The 19,688-nt window shown below is 41.7% G+C and overlaps 1 protein-coding gene across 1 annotated transcript in view; it reads right to left on the bottom strand.

The window, feature by feature from the left end:
- Positions 1–9,564: 9,564 nt before the first annotated feature.
- The window catches only part of NUDCD1 (NudC domain containing 1), a 1,696,974-nt gene continuing 1,686,850 nt past the window's right edge, over positions 9,565–19,688 (bottom strand). The window contains exon 10 of the mRNA XM_044065757.1: positions 9,565–10,424. Coding sequence (XP_043921692.1) covers positions 10,132–10,424 — 293 coding nt within the window. The 3' untranslated portion in view covers positions 9,565–10,131. The remainder of the gene's footprint in view (positions 10,425–19,688) is intronic.

Raw genomic sequence — 19,688 nt, 5'->3', positions numbered from 1 at the left:
CATTCCTCTTCATTATGGTGAGTACTGTTTTCATTACCAAGGTTAGAATATTTTCTACCATACTTGGTCTCAACATATTTCTTATCATTACTATTCCACCTATATGCAGTTCCCTTTTCATATTGTGTAATGTCTCTTAGTAACTTTCTACATTTCCTTTCATATGTCTTCTTGTATGTGCTCTCAGCATATTCAAACTGTTTATAGTATAACCTTTCCCACTGCTCAAATAATAAATCATTCTGTATAATTCTATCCATTTCTTCTATTTCACTTAATAACGCACTTATTTTAAAGTCATTGCATTCCATTATAAATAATATGAATTTAGTACCAAACTCATTAAACATATCATTACAGATTTTAATATTTTTAGAGTTCATTTCGACACCCATGGGTTCCTTGAAAAAACGTAAACCCATCGGTATAACATTACTGTCCAAACATTTCCGAAGGTACATATTTTCCACTTGTATGTTTTTTACCTTCGTGAGATTGTTACCAAAAGAAAAAATCAACTTTTTTAAGGAGGGACGACTTCCCTCACCTTTTTCTTTTTGATATACTGAACTAGACCTAGCAAAATCTTTAAAGTCCAAAGGCATTTTGACAAAATTATCCAAACTGTATATGTGCCCTTTTTCTACTTCTCTCCGAAGGTTATTATTTGGTACAGTACCTTTGTTATGTCCGTTAGGAACCATTCGGTTCTTTTCTTCAACAGCATATGTCCGCAATGGAGGATGGCGTTTAGGTTTAGCGCCAGATATTAAGAATTGGTCATCTTCGTTGTTGACCGTTGCAGACATTCTGTTAGCTGAACTTCTTAAGCAACCCGGTGAAACCATAACTTCCTTCCTCGGCGTAGTTTTCGACGAAAGTGGAGAAGAACATCTCCCCTGCCCAGCGGGAATATCGTCATCACTATCATGGCCAATAGAGGATCGGAATGTGGTAGGTGCAGTAAGGTTCGGTTGCGCACTCCTAGTTTGAGCAATACAAGGCGGTGTAAGCAGTTCCACAAGGCGTGTGATTTTGCCTCGTATTATAGCTATTTCCGAATGTATTTTGTCTATCTCCTCTCGTGTCACGGAGGTAGACAAATTCAGCGTCTCCTGCATTGACTCCATAAAACCGACAAATAATAAGTAAAAAGTCCCAGTGTCCAACAAATAAAACAAGCAAGCCAGGAATTGGCAACAACACACCAGGAATTCGGAGACAATGCTGTAGACAGTCTAATTTATTAGATCCAAAATCAATGTTTAGCGCTTACTGCAGTTCAAAACTATAGGATATATATAAAACTATAAGATAGGAGATTCTGCTGATAGGGATGACTGCAATTAGGGATATAAACAATAGGCAAGAGGGGCTAAATTTATTGGAGAAACCTGGCAAAAGAACCAAGGAGCAAATAACTAGAGAGGGAAAGATGACAGAATGGGAAGATGCCAATAATTTATTTGGACTGCAGGTTAGAGATTGCCTCCTCTATCACAGACTATCAGAGTGCAGGCAAAAAGAAAAAAATAAGGGGTTCCTAAATTAAAGATCAGCACTGATGGAGTTTTTAGTATAATCTAGAACAGAAGCTGCCATTAAAAAAGGAATAATTAGTACAATACATAAAATACTGAATAACTATAAGAATCAATCAGAGGAGGTTAGAAAGCATTGGGAAGAGTTATTGGATAATCAATTCACAAAGAGTCAATGGGAAGATATATGTGTCTCCCAAATATGCAAAAAGATATAGACGATTTAGGATTTTTGTTTGGAAATGTTTACATGGATATTTTTATACCCCAACTAGACTCCAGAGAATTTTTTCTCAGGTAGCAACTGCTGGAAGTGTGACGAGGAAGAAAGTGGTAAATGGGAACATATTTTCTGGGAGTGCAGTGAGTTGGCAGACTTCAAGGATTCCATGTGGGATGCACTGTTGGAGATGCTGGGTGAGCAGATTGGTGTGACGAAGGAGATGATTTTTCTGAGCTATGATACAGAATCAGAATTGGATAGACATAGTAACGCCTTGCTGTCTAATTATGGTGGCTGACAAAAAAAAAACAATTATTAGAAAATGGAATCAAAATCTAAACCAACTATACTACAAGTAGTGAATATAGTAACAGAGATAAAACAACTGGAAATGAGATTTTTAGAAAAGGGTATGAGCAAACTACATAGGAAAAATGGGAATTATGGGAACAATACATACAGGGAAGAAATGTTTTTTAAAACAAGGCAAAACTTAATTGAGCTATGTAATGTTTGACTGAAAATGACTGGGTAGATTATAAGTGATGTATAACCTTTGCAACTGGGAGTATGTCACTATGGTATATGATGTAAAGTGCTTGCAACTAGAATTGTGTCGGCGTGGTTTTTCATTTATATAAATGAATAATTGCCTATGTTGTAAGTGATGGTCTAATAAAGATGTTGTTTTTTTTTAAAAAGGGGGCAGGAATTGAATAATTTATGTAATGTTACTTAGGTTATATGATATATAGCAATATATGTGAAGTATAATGTTTGTAAATGTGAACTTGTTAATACAGTTTGATTACTTTTATACCAATATAAATTTGCCTACGTCACAAGTGACAGTTCAATAAATGTTTTTAAAAAATAAATAAGAATACTGGGAACTTCCTACTGGGCCAGAATTTCAGGTTTGCCCTTGAGTCTCTCAGTGATAATAAACCAGTTTTCCCCATTCATGACTGAACTAGCCGTCTGGTCATGTTTGATGTGCCTACATGCTGCACCTTATCGGCCTCCAGTGGGATTGAGACAGCGATCAACAACAGCTAAAATTAGGTGGTCTGAGGGCTCAACAAGAACCACAAAAGAGACATCTTGACTGACCAGGCACAGTAGCTTTGGGCTTTGAGTTCTTGAGCTTCTTTTGTGGCTGTTTTTTGTTATTCTCTACATGGCAAGTCCTTACTGTCATGCTCTCAAGCTCACTCTACCAGAAATGTAGCAGCCTCTCAAGCTTTCTACAAAGGAGTGGAAGCCAGGTCTATTCTGGAGGCTGCCACCTGATCATCTTTACACACTTTCACTAAACTATAGGATAAATGCTTTTTCTAGGTCCAGAGCTGCTTTTGCCAGGTCAGACCTATATGGCCCCATTCAACAGTTCTACTGCCTTCTAACCAACCTCTCTTCTTTCCATTTAGCTCTAGAAATCATCCATTTGTTAGGAATACTGCAACAGTGATTTCAGTCGGGACACAGTTGTGTAAGAACTTACCATAAACATTAGATGTCCTACTAATCTCTGTTGCAGTATTCCTTCCCACTCTTCTGCCTCTCTTTGCTAGTACACACTCAAATGATGTGAATAATTCCTAAAAAATGTGGGCAATTGTACACCTTATCATTCACTCATGTACAGCCAACTATGACTGGGACTGGATACCTAACAGCATTGATCTACTGCTGTTGGTACACCCAATGGGCTGGTTTGCAGCATAGGCTTAGTGTGCACTGTGGTGCCCAATATTGTCTTTGCAAACCACAAACACCACAGTTTTCATCACTGTAAACCTGCCACATAAGTATTCGGCTTCATAGGCATTTACTTAGTGAAGTAATGGATAACTTTAATCCATTGGGGAAAAGGAGGTTATTTACTGAACCCCACAAAACTGCACACCATTTCTATCACCTAAGGAACTTAACAGACTGAGTAAAACAACAGCTACTTATACTCTGACAGCAAAAATCTCAAGTCAGACATTAAATTACGAAGATGCACAGTATGTATGAAGCCATCTTTATTTCGGAAATAAGTCACTTAAAGCATCATAGTGTGCATCCAGGAACGAAAAAAGCCCTTTATACAATTAGAATTGTGGATTAAGAGTAGCATTTTGATAATACACATGGCAGTATAGAGATGAAATCTTACACTAAACAAAGGTCATTGTTGTTGCCTAATCATTATACACAAAGTAAATAAAAAAGCAGATATAGAATTTTTGTTCTGAATGTCTGAACAGTTCATTCTTGTGAAGTCTACCTGAAGGACTACGACATTAATGACATACTATTGCAAAATATTTACTGATTTTACACAATCCACGTGATTTTGCTGAACCAAAAACAAATCAGCAATCCTCTTTACTTGTGCCAGTCTATAATATTAGTACAGAGCACTCTGCATTTAATAACACAAACCAGCAGCACACCTTCTGCTATTGAAGAAATAGTTATTAATTGTATCTTTCTCACTAATAAAACAATCTCCATCGTGCAAGTTTGTACCTCAGTTTTAATGGAACTGTTACACCCTTTATTTTAACTTGCAAGACTCTGTTAAAGCATTCAACTATCAGATGTATGCATGATAAATGATTACTACTGCTGCTTCTGATGCACACTGATGTATAAATAGCAATTTACAAAAGCACCAGCTTTTTCTCATTAATGACCAAGTTGTGCTTCTGTTAGATCACAATATATAAATCTAATGCTGAATCTGTGATATCGCTGCACATCAACAGAAGTTCTCAACATAAGGTGAGATGTTATTGCTCACTACAGCCACTGTTTGCTTGATTACTCTCTTAATTTGACTCAGAATCACACAGAAAGTGGATCTATCCCCACGCTCGGTAGAAACGAGGCATAGAAACAAATCCTGGATGATATACCAGTTCAATGCAGGATACGCACACTCATACTGCACGCACTCATATGGACAATCTGAATTATCTCCAGTTCAAACAAGTCTAGTCTCTGAGAAGCAGGTGAAACCCCACAAGGGCAAAGGGGGGATGCACATACTCTATAAGCATACCCTAAAATTATGTCATCAGAAAACCTAGAGTCAGGGCAGACTAAATACAAAAACACAGTGAAATGAGTGATGCTGGAAAGCAGACAGAGACGGCTATTAGTAGTGGGGTATGCAGGAGGTATGGACACTGTACGCGTAGCTTTGTAACATCCCTTTTGAGCAACTGTCTCTATCTTGGTGAAAATATCTTAGAAACTGTATAACTGTAGTGACAGCAGTTCAGTGCAATCATAACTGCTGTGAAATGGCTGTGAGGCAAAAATAAGAAGTTATGTACTCATTCGATGTATGTAGTCCATCTCACCTCACATTCTTACCCGTGGGTTCTGGGCCGAACCTCGGCTCCAACTCGGCCATACTCTAGCTCAAAGTCTTTCAATTGGCTGGGCTAAGAAGGTATCCCATGCTGCACTGCTCCCTTTCCCCAGATCTTGTTTGCTGCGAGCTAATCATTCACTTCTCCACACACAACAACATATAGAGAAGGAAGAACATATTAACCAGAAAGGAATTTGAAACCATACCTAACCCCTAGGTCCTCCAGGATGGGGGAAGGAGTGGGGGTAAGTAAGAATGTGAGGCGAGATGGACTACATACATCGAACATTATGGTGAGTACATAACTTCTTGATATTATGTAATCGAATCTCACCTACATTCTTACCCATGGGACAGCATCCCCAGCACCTGAATCCTGGGAGGCTCAGTGGAAAATACTTCTGAGCACTGTGGAACCAAAGGAAGACCTGCTCTGGACACCAAGTCTAACTTGTAGTGAGTAACAAAGGTGTGAGGAGATGCCCATGTAGCCACAGAACAAATATCATAGACAACCTGGCCTGAAAGGCTGTAGATGTAAACACAGATCGGGTAGAATGAGCCTTCACTCGAAATGGTAAATGGTAAATCCCTGCCACCTGAAGCATAAATGAATGAAATACAACTGGAGATCCATTTAGACAAGGTGACTTTGGAAACAGGAGACCCAATCCTGTTTTCCGAAAATGAGACAAACAACTGATCCAATTTTCTAAGATCCTTTGTTCTATGTAAATAGAATCGTAATTGTCTGTGCACATCCAGCTGATGAAATATAAATTCTGCCTTGTTGGAGAACTCTGGAAAGAATACAGGTAGTTCAATGGATTGGTTTAGATTAATAACGGAAACTTTCGGTAGAAAGGAAGGGTTTAGTCTGACAGAAACCCTGTCCTTATGAAAAATCAAGTAAGGTGATCTAACTGATAAGGCTTGAAGCTCCGAGACACGTCTGGCTGAAGTGATGGCTACTAAAAAGATCGTCTTCCAAGTCAAATATTTTAAATCACAAGTGGCTGTAGGCTCAAAGGGGGGGGTGAAGTGAGACATTGTAGAACAAAATTTAAGTCCCAAGGCATAACTGAGTCAAAATCTGGAGGACGAAGCAGCATAGTGTCCTTTAGGAATGCCTTACAAAGTATATGTGCCATGAGACTAGGCTCATCAGCAATGTGAAAAGTGGAAATAGCCGCCAACTGGACCAATAGTTGCGGCCGCTGATCCTTGATTGAAAAGCATGGAGAGGAACTCCAGGACTGATGAAATTGGAGATGTATAAGGGACAATTTGTCTTGCATGCGCCCATATGGAAAATCTCTTCCATTTGCTGGAATAGATTTTTCTGGTGGAAGGCTTATGGGAGGAAGACAGAATATGAACCACTTCCGGCGAAAAATGATGAGTCCTGACTAATGATGGAAGTGGAGGAGCGAGGCTGTCAACCGGTGGGTCTGCATCAGAAACGTTACCCTGTAGAGCATCTCCAAGTTCTTTCAGGAGATCTCTTTGGAGCTGTGTAAAATGAGATAAGTAATTCAGTGACCGCAGAGTAAAGGCCGCTGAAGAAAACATATGCTTCCCATACCGGTCCATGGTCCTAGACTCCTTGTTAGGATGATGGACGGAAGACGAAGTCTCAGCCAGTTTCTTCTTGCTGGCCGCTGCCACCACCAAGGCATCTACAGGAACTCCCTTGGATAGAAACTCTTTGTCAGAGGGGGCGGACAAGAAATTGTTGCGTCTCCTGGGGACTGGTTCCACAGAGTCAGGGGTTTCCCACATCCTTCGACAAACCAGATCCAAAAGTTCAAAGGGTGGAGACACCCAGGACACGGAGGGCTGAGCCCCAAAGGCCTTCAGGAACACCAACTCCTCCTTGGAGGGGGCTTTGGAGGGCCAGTCACCCCTCTACTTCAAAATTTCTAGGATGTCAGAAGATGATTTGGGGGACCCCTCCGATTCCTCAAGGTCAGTGTCTGATGTGAGGGACTCATCTTGGGAGTCAATGTGCTTCCTCTTGCATGTTCTTTTTCTGGGTGGCTCCTCAGGCAAAAACACTGAGGGGCCCTCAGAAATATGGGGACCACTCATGGGGGTATCCGTAGGCCTTGGGTCTCCGCTGTCGAAAGATAGAGGGTGAGCAGAGACCCGCAGCTGGAGGGGACAGAGTGTCAGTGCCGAATGATGCCGCTGAGGACCTGGCCAGTGTGCTCCGCATGGCCTCGAAAGCTGGTCCCCCCATCTCCAAAGATTGACCAGCCATGGAAGACCTCGGAGCAGAAGGGCCAAGGTCTGAAGCCGAAGCAGGGGTCAGGCTCCCCCGCGCCGAAGCACTGAGAGGGAGGCTAGGAGCCGAAAAGTGACCCGAGGCCTCCCCCTTGGGTCCGACCGAGGAATTATGAGTCCTGGACCCCGTGGACGAAGCCGACTGGGCCAGAGCCGATAAGCCAGGATGTGCCATCAGAGACGATCTAGGGACATCAGATGGCGCCGAGCACTCCGGCTCCGAAAGCTGAGACTCGATCCGAGGAGGGAGTATTCGACGCTGGCTGGGTGACAGGCTCCGGAGCCGACTGGGCTGAAGCCGAAAACAGTTTTGCCAGTATCGGTGACTGGAGCAGTCTCTGTCCCACTCTATCTACATCCACATCTGAAAGAGTCCTGGAGGACCTAGAAGATAAGGAAGGAGATCTAGACCTCCTCTCCGAAGGAGACCTACGAGGAGGAGAGACCGGCCTAAAATTTGGAGACCGGCTCTGAACTAGCACCTCCGCAATCGGCTCTGAGGGACTTGGAGCCGAAGCAGATTCAGTCAATACACTAACTTCCTGCGGCTCTGAGGACAGTGAAGCCGAGGATGCCACAGTAGATTTCACTACTTTCTCCGGAGGTTCCGAGGATACCGATGGAGCCAGAGAACGCTTTTTAGCCTTAGACATTTTACTCTTAGAGGGAGAGGACTTGAAGCTAGAAGCCTTTCCCAAATCCTCCTCGAAGGAGGATTTCAAAAGTCCTTTCAAAATTAGTTTGTTCTTCCTCTCCTGAAGAAATGCATGGCAAAATGTACAAGATTCCTGGAGGTGAATAGCCCCCAGACAATAAACACAAACAGAGTGTCTATCAGTGATAGACATCTTATAACCACATTTAGTACATTTCTTAAAGCCCGAGGGCTTATGCTCTTTCGTATCCTTAGACATAATGAGAGAAACGATCAACCGTTAATATAGAAGCCACAAGCGCGGGAAGTAAGAAAACCGACAGAGTTACAAAAGACCTCTAACTTAATCAGTCTGAACAGGAACACAAGGAAAGGGCTAGGTCCTCTAACTTAAATGGTCCTAGCCCGAGGGATACGTGCCTACTAACACTAACAAGCAACACAGAAGAAGGGGCGGACTAGGTCCTCTAACTGAAACTGGCCTAGCCCATAGGGGAAACAGTTAGCGGGACACTACAAAAGACTTTATTACCAGAAAAAAATTTACACCAAAAATTAAACCAGTACACACACACAACACACAGCTATGAAAATAGCTTTTTTTGAAGCAAGAAAACTGTCAATAAAGACAAAAGTGATACTTAGCCACAGCCAAGAGCGAGACCACGTCCAAGCTATACAAGCGGCAAATGAGATCTGGGGAAAGGGAGCAGTGCAGCATAGGATACCTTCTTAGCCCAGCCAATTGAAAGACTTTGAGCTAGAGTATGGCCGAGTCGGAGCAGAGGTTTGGCTCCGAACCCACGGGTAAGAATATAGGCGAGATTGGACTACATAACATTGCATGTTCATGTGACCTTCAGAAACTTACATATTTACATTCTAAAGTCAACAGAGCAAAACACAATATAACCAAACCCAAGTGTATCCTACTGGTAAAGGACAATGAAGCTGCCATTATGATACTAGTGGGGATATATGGTTATGTTTAGTTACCAAAAAGGTGCTAAATATTCTGCAAGCTATAAGGCAGACTAGAGATGCACCTACAAAATGGTTAAAGAAATTATACAAAAGATACAGCAATATGTTACACCCAAAACGACTTGGGTCTGTGAAGATGGAATATACAAATGTAGTACACAATGGCAGGCCTGGTATGACAGTCTCCAAGCAAAGACTATTCATTTTATATGGTAAGTTTTAAACAGCTTTATATTCAGCATTCAGGCTCAGCATCAAGTTTTAAGAAATGCATGCCCTCTTCTACCTTTATAGCCAGTTGGGATCTGGACATACTACCCATTTTAATGACTACTGCTTCCAGTGTACATGTATATGTATGTATGTGTGTGTGTGTGTGTGTGTGTGTGTGTGTGTGGTGGGGGGAGCTGGGGTCAAGTGTTAAGACCACAGCATGAAAAGTGTCTGACAGGCAACACAAATTTTATCCACCAAGACAAATCAAAACAGCTTTTTTGGTTCCAAAAATAATAAAAAATATTAACTCATTTAATTCCTTTTAAAGTTTGTACCAGTTATAAAAACATGTCACTAAGACAAACATAATTAATTTTGGATACAGCTGGTAATGCTTTGCAGACAGACCCTTGTTACTGCTTCAAAGGACAGTAGTTTGTTGTCAGAAATATGATAAAGATTTTCAAACAGTCTTTTAAATAGCTTAATAAAATACTGACTACTGGACACAAGGCCATAGATGAATATGTGAATCAGCAAATGTACAAGTGGTATGACAAACATCAGCTGACATACTTTGGTCTAATGTTTTATGAAATATTCAGTTTCAAAAACAGCAATCAACAAAAAGTCTGTAGTTAAGAATGTTTTTGTTGTTCTGTAACACGATCCCAGTATGATTCCTCATTCAATATATTTCAAATCCCACTTTACATGTTAACGTTGAAGGCTCTTTACAACAACAAATTTTAAATCATTATTCTACACATATGTTGGGTCACTATATATTTCTGATGATGAAATCTGCTTCAGAATAGGCTGCGACCTCAATACTTTTTTTAGAGTTCTACACTTAATTTCCAAGATTCACTTTTATTACAAATAAATTTTTTGCAGTTAATACAAACAGCCTTTCATTTGTAGCCCGAAAGCCCAAGATGGGATCACTGGTTTCTAAGCTTGCAACCTGTTGCTTAGCAACCTGGCCAACATGCCTTCCTTCCTTTCTGTTGTAGAGAACCGTGGTCAAAGAAGAAGGCTGGCGGTAGATAAACACTCTGCGTAAACACTCACAAACAGCAGCATAAGAGTAGTCCGGTGCACATGTTGTGAACTTTTTGTCCTGCTTAGAGGCTTGGACATAACCTACAAAAAACAAAAGAGAAAGAAAACGGCTTTTGAAGTGACTCAGAAACAGGTGCATACTGATACCATGCCCCCCACATTCAGATGTAAGAACCCAGAATTTAAACATTATACTGACATCAGGATCCTTCAGTCACAGTTAGCATTGCTGAGGTTTCAATTCAATAAATGCACATAAACAGAATGGTCAAAATTGAGGAATTACATGTGTTCTGTTTCAGCAAATGTCAACTTTTGGCGTGTTAAAAGAAAATAATTCACAACTCTGTTGAGCTGTTTTCAAAACAAACGGCTGCTTTTAGCAACAGAACTGTGAACAAAGCTGAATAACCCTGCTGTCCGTTTCCAACTTATTCTGATTATCCACGTATGTTTCCCTTACTTAACTGCAGACACTGAGGGAAAACATGTTGCAGTATGATGTGTTCATGCAGCAAATACCATTAAATAGACAGACTCAGAAGACACGCAGACAACTACCAATGATTCAAGATACATCTTCTCACATAAACCTTAAAACAGAAAACAGTAATAAGACAAAGAAAACTATGAGATATAAACAAATTATGGCAAAATGTCATGCACATTCATAAGTTTTAAGAAACAATTTTTTTTCATAAGTTCATAGGTTCATGGAGTATTAGGCTAGTTGCCCTTGTAGGCAACTTTAAGCATAGCCAGTTTCCCTTTCAGTGCTTGAATTAACCTATCCCATAGTTGATAATTATATATTCCCCTAGTGAGAATAACTGGGATCCCACCACAGATGATTGGAGGGGACCCATTTGTGGGATAAAGCATTTAGGAGCTGCCTCTGTCCATTAGAAGTACAGAAGGCAGTCCTGGGTTATATTTTTATTACCCATCTGTAGATCCCAGATGTGTGTGAATACTGACAGGGATGAGCTTTGTTTTACGTGGATGAGGAGTCTGTTCTTCTGCAACATACAAGATATACCTGTCTCTCCAAACTGTTCTATTGATGCTTCAGAAGAGGTTTAGTTCCCTAGACAGAGTATTTCTGATGCCATTTCACATGCTGATGTTCAGTAGGTCCATCAGTACTTTGTTGGAAGATGCCTTGTGTGCCAGACACGGCATCTCTTAGCAGTCTGTAAGATACTGAGTATAGTGACAGAGCTCTGAGTAAGTCCACGTAGGACATATTGTTTAGGCCTTGTATCCTTTTAGTAAGGTATCGCTGTAGCTGTTCCAGTTGTTACATTTGTCTGGACGGATACATGCCAAAGGTGGCATTATACTCAATGACTGGCCTAATGAGGGCTGAGTAAAGGGGACAATTGCATCTCTAGATTTGGATACAATCCCTTTGTTTACAAGCTTTGCAATACAGAAGGAATTTCCTACAACAGTGGACACACGCTGGATGAAAGTTAGGTTACTGTTCACATAATTTCCCAAATCCCCAAAACTGAGTCAACTCTCAGGGGAGTATTGTTAACGTGGCAGTTCCCTGGGATAGAGATGACTTCCTAAAGGATACGATAATGCATTGTCTGGAATTTGTTTCAGTCCATGATTTTGGCATAAGTTTATTTGTTTGGAGCAAACCTTCCTGCAGGATGCCCAAGTCATTTGAGGATTTACTGACTTCTCCTACCTTGCAGTTATCTGTAAACCTAGTCAGCTGGAGATCTTTGGTATTGGCTTTGGTTTCAGAGAAGTAGATGGCAAACATGGAAGGTCTCAGCACTGAACCCTAGGGGACTCCACTGTTAAATGGTCTCGGTGTGGAGGTAGTTTCCCCTATTTTGATAGCCTATGCCTGATCTGTGAGCCAGTAGGCAATTCAGTGGGTGATGTAGGGGTTTATTCCCAATTTATTTAGTCTTCCTACTATGCCTAAGTGGGGATTGCCTCAAAAGCATTTTTTTAACCAAGCAAAATTCCCTGGCCAAGGACAAACATAGGGCATTTTTTTAGCTATGCCCGCAACCTCAAAGGCAATAACTCATTGTTAATGGAGCTACCTATACTGAGTGAGAAGATAGCATACTAGCATACCTACTGGCAGACAAATTAAGATTTAACTTTATGCCCCTCTGCCCTCATATCCCCCTAAGGAAATACCATCAAATATAACTCCCCCTATTATCACTAAGGAACATGTTCTCAATGCTTGCTCTCTCTCTCTCTCTCTCTCTCTCTCTCTAAGCCTAAGAACACTGCATTAATGGGCCCAGACAATATTCCAGGATACCTTCTATACAGCATGAATCATGACATATCTGGATCTCAGGAATGGTATTTAAATTTAGCCTCCAAACAGGCTTTGTGCCTCACAAATGGAGAACAGAAACAATCATCCCTATGCACAAAGGCACGGCATGTACAGACCCTGGAAACTTCATACCCATAAGTCTTACTAGTTTCACATGCAACACCACAGAAAGAATTATCATGGAAATGATCAATAATAACACAGGAAAAATCCAAATACTGGACCCAACCCAATTTGTTTTCTTCAAGGGAAGGTAACACCTACTCAGCCTGGTGGACTTCCATGAGAAGGTCAAAAAAGCAATGGAAGAAGGCAAGACAGTTCAAACTGCCTATCTTGACCTGGCCAAGGCATTTGACACAATACCACACTTGGGTATTGTAGATAAACTCCAGAGGTTAGATATAAACCCTTATGTCATCTGGGGGATAGCCAGCTGGTTGACAGACAGAACCCAGGAAATTAGAAGTGGGGAGTCACAAGAGAAATCTCTTGAGGATTGGCATTTACTTCTCTGAAATCAAGGCCAATGTCGAGGGACTTTGGCTGATCAAATCGCAGACAACTGCAAATTAGGAGTCATAGAATCCCCCACCGACTATAATGTTCTCTAAGGGCTGACACAGACAATTTGTGTCAGAGCCATGGACTAAAATTAAATGCCAAGAAATGCATAACAGTATCCTTCTGGAGGTCATCCATCCTTGGTAACTACCATACTGACAGCACACCCCTAAGAACAGACTCAACAGTCAGGGACTTGGCGACACACAGGCAGTAATCTAGTCTTTGACCATCATGTGTCTACAATAGTGAGGATATCATTCTATGCTGTCCAGCTTATAAACTAAGGTAAGGCATCTAGGTCCAAGGAGGTGATTGTTCCACTGTATTCAGCATTCATCAGACCCATCATTGAGTACAATGCCCGCTTTGGTATGCACCTCACCAGGCACATCCAACAAATGGACTGTCCACAGAAGTTCATCACTAAATGAATACAGGATGTAAGTAACATGTCCTATGCAGACTGCCTCAAAACCCTATCCCTGCATTCTGTCTTCTACAGGCTGAGGAGAGAGCTATGCTTGGCATATAAGGCATTGTGAGACCCCAACCTGATGGTCCTCCTGCATATCTGCAAAACAAAAAGCAAAATAATTACCCCTTCTAAAGACTTAAACCTTACCTGTAATCTAAATAGGACCTGCTGGAGAGACAGGTATGTGTCACAGAGACTACTCCTTCTCTGGGATAGACTCCCCATCCATGTGAAGCACAGTTCCTCCCTAACCCATTTCAAGTGTAACTTGGACAGCTGGGTGGGGAACAGGAAGTTCATCCCTGGTTTGGCACCTATGTCTCCAATGGACACAGGTAGCCTGTAAACTGTTTATCTCCCAGACCTCTGCTTATAAATGACTCAACTCCCAAGCCCCTGAGTACACTTATCAAGAGGACCAGATCTCATCAGATATTTGGGATGCATGGCTACGTCTGAAAAAGCCCTTATGGTCATTAACCTAATACACACATAAAGACCTACTGATTAGCATATTTTCATTTCATATACAGTGTAATCCCCATGAACTGTATAGCTATTATTTCAGCATTAATGGCTGTTACAATCATTTTACAATTAAATATGTATATAATACTAATAAAATAGCCTCTTGTGTCATTACATAACATGTAAACCCATATATCATAATCAAGTATTATATGTCTTTATTTAAACACCTTCACTAAATTATCACTTAAGACATAGACAAACATACATTAGAAAACAACCACTTAACATTTTTTTTCAATTTAAATACAATATACATCTCATATACTTTCTTTGCTACTATCAGTCCAACTTTACAAAAAAATGCTGAATTCCTGCCTCCCCCTTAAACTTCACTCCTCCTCCTGAACATTATGCATGTATTGTTCCCTCAGTTTCCATTTACTTCTAAATAATTTGCTCCTTCCCTTTTCCAAAGATCCCTCTCTTATTTCTTTTTCCTCTTTTAAAATATTCAATACCTCAAATACAGTTGGTGTAGACTTCCATTACAAAATCCCATACAGCCCATTTTTTTTTACTATGAAGTTCTGTTTCTGATAACCAGTAGTTCTAAGTTCTTTATTTTTATATCTAATCATTTTATCTCCATTTCTGACAGTTTGCATTTGGCTTTCCGTTTTCTAGTTATGGCTTACTTAGTCACCATCAACACTAACGGCAGCAATGTTTTCACCTCTTCGACACATGCCACTGTTATACTAAATAAGCAAAAAAAAAAAAAAAAATCAATGGTGAGAGTAGGAGCAGAGTGCATTGATTCTTGACTCTTTCTGGTTGGAGTCCTTGTGACTGGCACTTGCTCTAAAAAATGCTGGAAAGCACCAGGAAGCCTTGAACTGATACAAGCACTCAATTCCCCTTGTTAATAAGGAGAAATTAATCATAGGCACTAAACAGCCTATAAGTGCAAAATACCTCGCCAAGGTAAGGGAAAGCAGCTCTTGTACTTTACAAAAAAAACCCCCAAAAAACCTAACCAGGCATGTCCAAGGGTCAGCTTTCGGTGATTTCTCCTGTCCACCTGGTGAACTTGGGCATACTGGGGTAATGCCGCAATTACCTAATGTACATAGACAACCCTCTCCTCCTACCACCCAACACTACAACCTGCAAGAGATGCACTTACATAGCCAAACTGGAAGCAAAGCTCTCTCCAACCAAGATTGTGCTAGACAATCAAGAGTAGAAGGTTTGCATCCGCACTACACCTCAAGCAACACATAGCCCTTCAAACCCTCACTACCAACACCCACACATAGCAACACTAAACCCACATATGCAGAGGCCCTTAACATTAACCTGTCCAAGCAACAAGGACCTCTGAAGCCGAAATGCAAATACCAATCACAACCAAAGTATCACACCAGTGTGCCACCCAACAACAGTCCCTAAGGCAAGACAATGTACCCAACACTTTAGTCATAGGTGACTCTATAGTCAGGCACACTGATGTCCCACTCACCGGGATGAACAAGCAGAAAATTACAGTCAGCTGCCTGCTGGGTGCCAGGATCCGCCACGTAATGCATGCATTCAAGTCACTCCACAACAAGTACAAATACGACTCTGTCATTGTCCATGTTGGAGTGAATGACATGAGACGTACCTCCCTGGACTACATGAAGAGAGACATGGAAGAGCTCTTGGAACATGTGGCCCAGGCAGGTATGTCCCTCGCCCTAAGTAGCATCCTGCCTTCACCCAGAATGATACCACAGTATAAGGACAAAATGATTAACTTCAACAATTGGCTAACCTTCTGGTGTCATTCAGAGGGGATCCAGTATCTTTCTGCCTGGGATGGCATGATCGACAAACCACGATGCTTTGCTAGAGATGGTCTGCACCTGTCACCCCTGGGATTCAGGTTACTGGTTAAGGCTCTTGCCACCCCTCTAGTGCCTTTTTAGGCAATGTTCAAAGGGCAAAACCACCATTGTAACAGGTACAAGTATGCAAAATCTGAAGGTAATGCTACTCAATGCTAGAAATCTTAACCTCAAAATGCACTCTCTCGAGGCACTCCTAAAAATGGAGAACATCGATATATGTGCAGTAACTGAGACCTGGTTCAAGGCTCGAGAGAGCATCCCTGGAATACCAGGCTAAAACTCGTACCACACTTTTCGGCCACCAAACCAGGACCGAAACACTAAAGGTGGAGGTGTGTCCATATTCATCAAGGATATTCACACCTCCAGGCTAGTTGCCCAACAAAATGCATCTGAAATTCTCCAGGTGCAACTAACACTAGGTAAGACTGCAATCCAAACTGTAGCTTGCTACAGATCCCCCACCATGCCCCAAGATTCTCACTACACCTTTCTAAACATACTGGAAAATATTAAGATACAACCAAACACCCTAATATTGGGTGATTTCAACTACCCTGCCATTAACTGGGAAAACTACTGGTGTACCAACACCTTTGCCCAACGGTTCTTGGAATTCATAAATTCCAACGCCCTGGATCAACTAATCCATAGTCCCACCAGGGGCTCCAATATCCTGGACCTGGTCATTACCAACATGGGAAATCGATGCTCCACACCAGTGGTCACCCCCCTCGTTGGTTAGGTCTGACCATAAACTAATCACCTTTCACATCCACATCCCACCCCTACCCCTCAGTAAGGAAACATCCATAAAAAAACTTCCCCAAGGCCAACTTCAAGTTACTCAACTTCATGACACCCATGCAGATGGGAACTGAAAGTTCAAATGCCGAATCCTACACTAAAGCACTGTACAAGCACATCCACTCATACATGAATCGTGCCATCTCAAATAGAACCATGACACTCTCCTCCAAAAAAAAGAAAGACAATCTGGTGGTCCCCCGTCATAAACAAACTATACAACAGAAAACTGTTGCAGAAAAGAGGAAAATCCCAGGATGCAAAAAACTCCCTTACTAGCCTCAGTAAGACGCTGAGATCCCCTCATAAAATCCTCCAAAGCTAGTTACAAAAATAAAATTGCCAAAGATTCCAAAGACAACCATAAGGCATTCTACAGCTATGTCAAGAATCTAAATGGCAATGCTCAGATCTGCTCTGAGCTAAAACAGAATAGCATTAAATATACTGATCCCAAGGACATTGCCAATATCCTGGCAGATCGATTTCCAGCTTCACCCTCCCCCCACCCCCTAAAGGGCCCATCTCAATACAGAAAGATTGCCAAATTCCGGTAATCACGGCCACACAGGTAAAAAACGCACTCACCAAAGCTAAGAATACAGCATCCATGGGACCAGACGACATCCCGGGCTGTGTACTACATGGACTACAAAATGAACTGGCACCTCACCGAAGTGTCATATTTAATCATAGCCTCACCCCAGGCTTCGTGCCCACTGACTGGCGTACAGCTACAGTTATCCCACTCCACAAGGGGGGATCCATCTTGGATCCTGGGAACTACCGTCCCATCAGTCTAACGAGCCTGATCTGCAAGGCCATGGAACGTATTATCATGGAACTTATAAACAAAGACATTGGCAACCTTTAAACACTAGACCCCACCCAGTTTGGGTTCGCGAAGGGCCGATCGTGTCTCCTGAACCTGACTGACTTCTTCGAATCAGTCTCCAGAGCTGTAGACGAGGGTAAGGCAGTCCACACAGCCTATCTGGACCTCGACACCATCCTCCCACTCTGTAATCATAAATAAACTTACTAAGCTGGGCATAAATCCCTACGTCACTCGATGGGTTGCCAACTGGCTTACTGAGAGAACCCACACTGTAAAAGTAGCTGACTTCAAATCCAGCTCAGGACAAGTCACAGATGGAGTACCTCAGGGTTCAGTCCTGGGACCGCTCTTGTTTGGCATCTACTTCTCTAAAGTACAGGCCAACACTGAGGGGCACTTTCTAACAAAGTTTGCATATGACTGAAAACTGGGATCCATTATATATCCCCAAATGATGTGGATATTCTACAAAAGGGCCTTACAGAAACAGATGCTTGGTGCCAGAGCCATGGGCTCAAGCTCAATGCCAAGAAGTGTACAGTTATCCCCTTTGGGAAAAAACATGTATCCGTGAATTACCAAATAGGTAGCAGTACACTAAACACCGAAAGTGTGATAAGAGACTTAGGAACTCAGGCGGACAGTGGTCTCACCTTCAATAACCACATCACCACAATAGTCGGGAAATCATACTATGTGGCACACCTCATCACTAAAGGCTTTTCATCCAGAAAAAAGGAGGTCATTGTCCCACAGTACTCATCCCTCATTAGACCCATCATAGAGTACAATGCCCTGTTTGGTATGTACCTCGCAAGACATCTGCAACAACTGGAAAGGCCGCAGAAACACCTCACTAAAGGAATCACAGGCCTAAAGCAGATGCCCTATGCTGACTGACTAAAAAAACTCCAACTATACTCTGTTGCATATCATCTACTCAGAGGCAATCTCTGCTTAACATACAATGCCGTATCAAACCCAGAGCTGTTGGACATGCTACACTTAAAGAAATCCCAATCCATTAGAGCCACACTGTCCGGGGACCTAAACCTTGTCATCACAATGAACAAAACATGCTGGAGGGACAGGTTTCAGACCCAGAGACTCCCCATACTCTGGAACAGACTGCCCATACATGTCAAGCAGAGCGCCTCCTTGGCCCTCTTCAATAGGAACCTTGACGACTGGATGGAAGATAGGAAATTTACCCCGGGGATCACGTCAGTCGCCCTGCTAGACAAGGGTCCAGGGAAGTAAATACTGTGGGAAGAAATAGCCAGGGAATTGTTATGGCTAGGCTTGTATAGGCCGTAGGGCTAATAGCCTAGTACCAACCTATGAACCAATATACTGTGGTCAAATTCTCTTTCAAATACAAGACTTAGCATGCCGTTGGAGACTCCCAAGATGGCTGCACATTGAGTAACAGCTTAATTTCAGCTCTCACAGTGTAAAAAACTCAGAAGTGAGCCAGTGAACTCATATTTTTTGGGTAAATTTCACTGACTGGCTAGTTAGTAAACTGCCTGGATGCCAGCAAAAGAGAAATTCGGAGAATCTCAAAGAAAATCAGTCACAAAAGGTAAGGAAAAACACTGACTGGGAAGAATTTTGCAGCTGTTCATCAAAAAGCAGTGCATGATTCAGCTTTGGTGCAAGACATGATTTCCAGTAACACAGAGGAAAAAAATAAGTCAAATGTACTCCAAGACAATTAACATAAATGGAACACTGATAAATTCAAACAACAGAAAGCGTGAAAAATGGAGGAAGCTTTATAAAATATTCAGATGTGGTGATAAACCTGCAAAAACCAGAGGTTGAAATGGAGAAAAGGCTGGCCAAATATGAGACTGCTCAAAAAGAAAATGTTTAAAAAAAACAATATAATTAGAGGGCAGAGCATGTAAGGAAAATTTTGATTTTCAGCTGTACCAGAGAAGCTGGAAGGAACAGACTGTACTAATTT

The sequence above is a fragment of the Protopterus annectens genome, chromosome 3.part0 (genome assembly GCF_019279795.1).
Source record: "Protopterus annectens isolate FY-2018-M chromosome 3.part0, PAN1.0, whole genome shotgun sequence".
NCBI lineage: Eukaryota > Metazoa > Chordata > Ceratodontiformes > Protopteridae > Protopterus > Protopterus annectens.
Note: the sequence above shows the minus strand (reverse complement) of the source record. Positions and strands in the feature narration are given on the sequence as shown.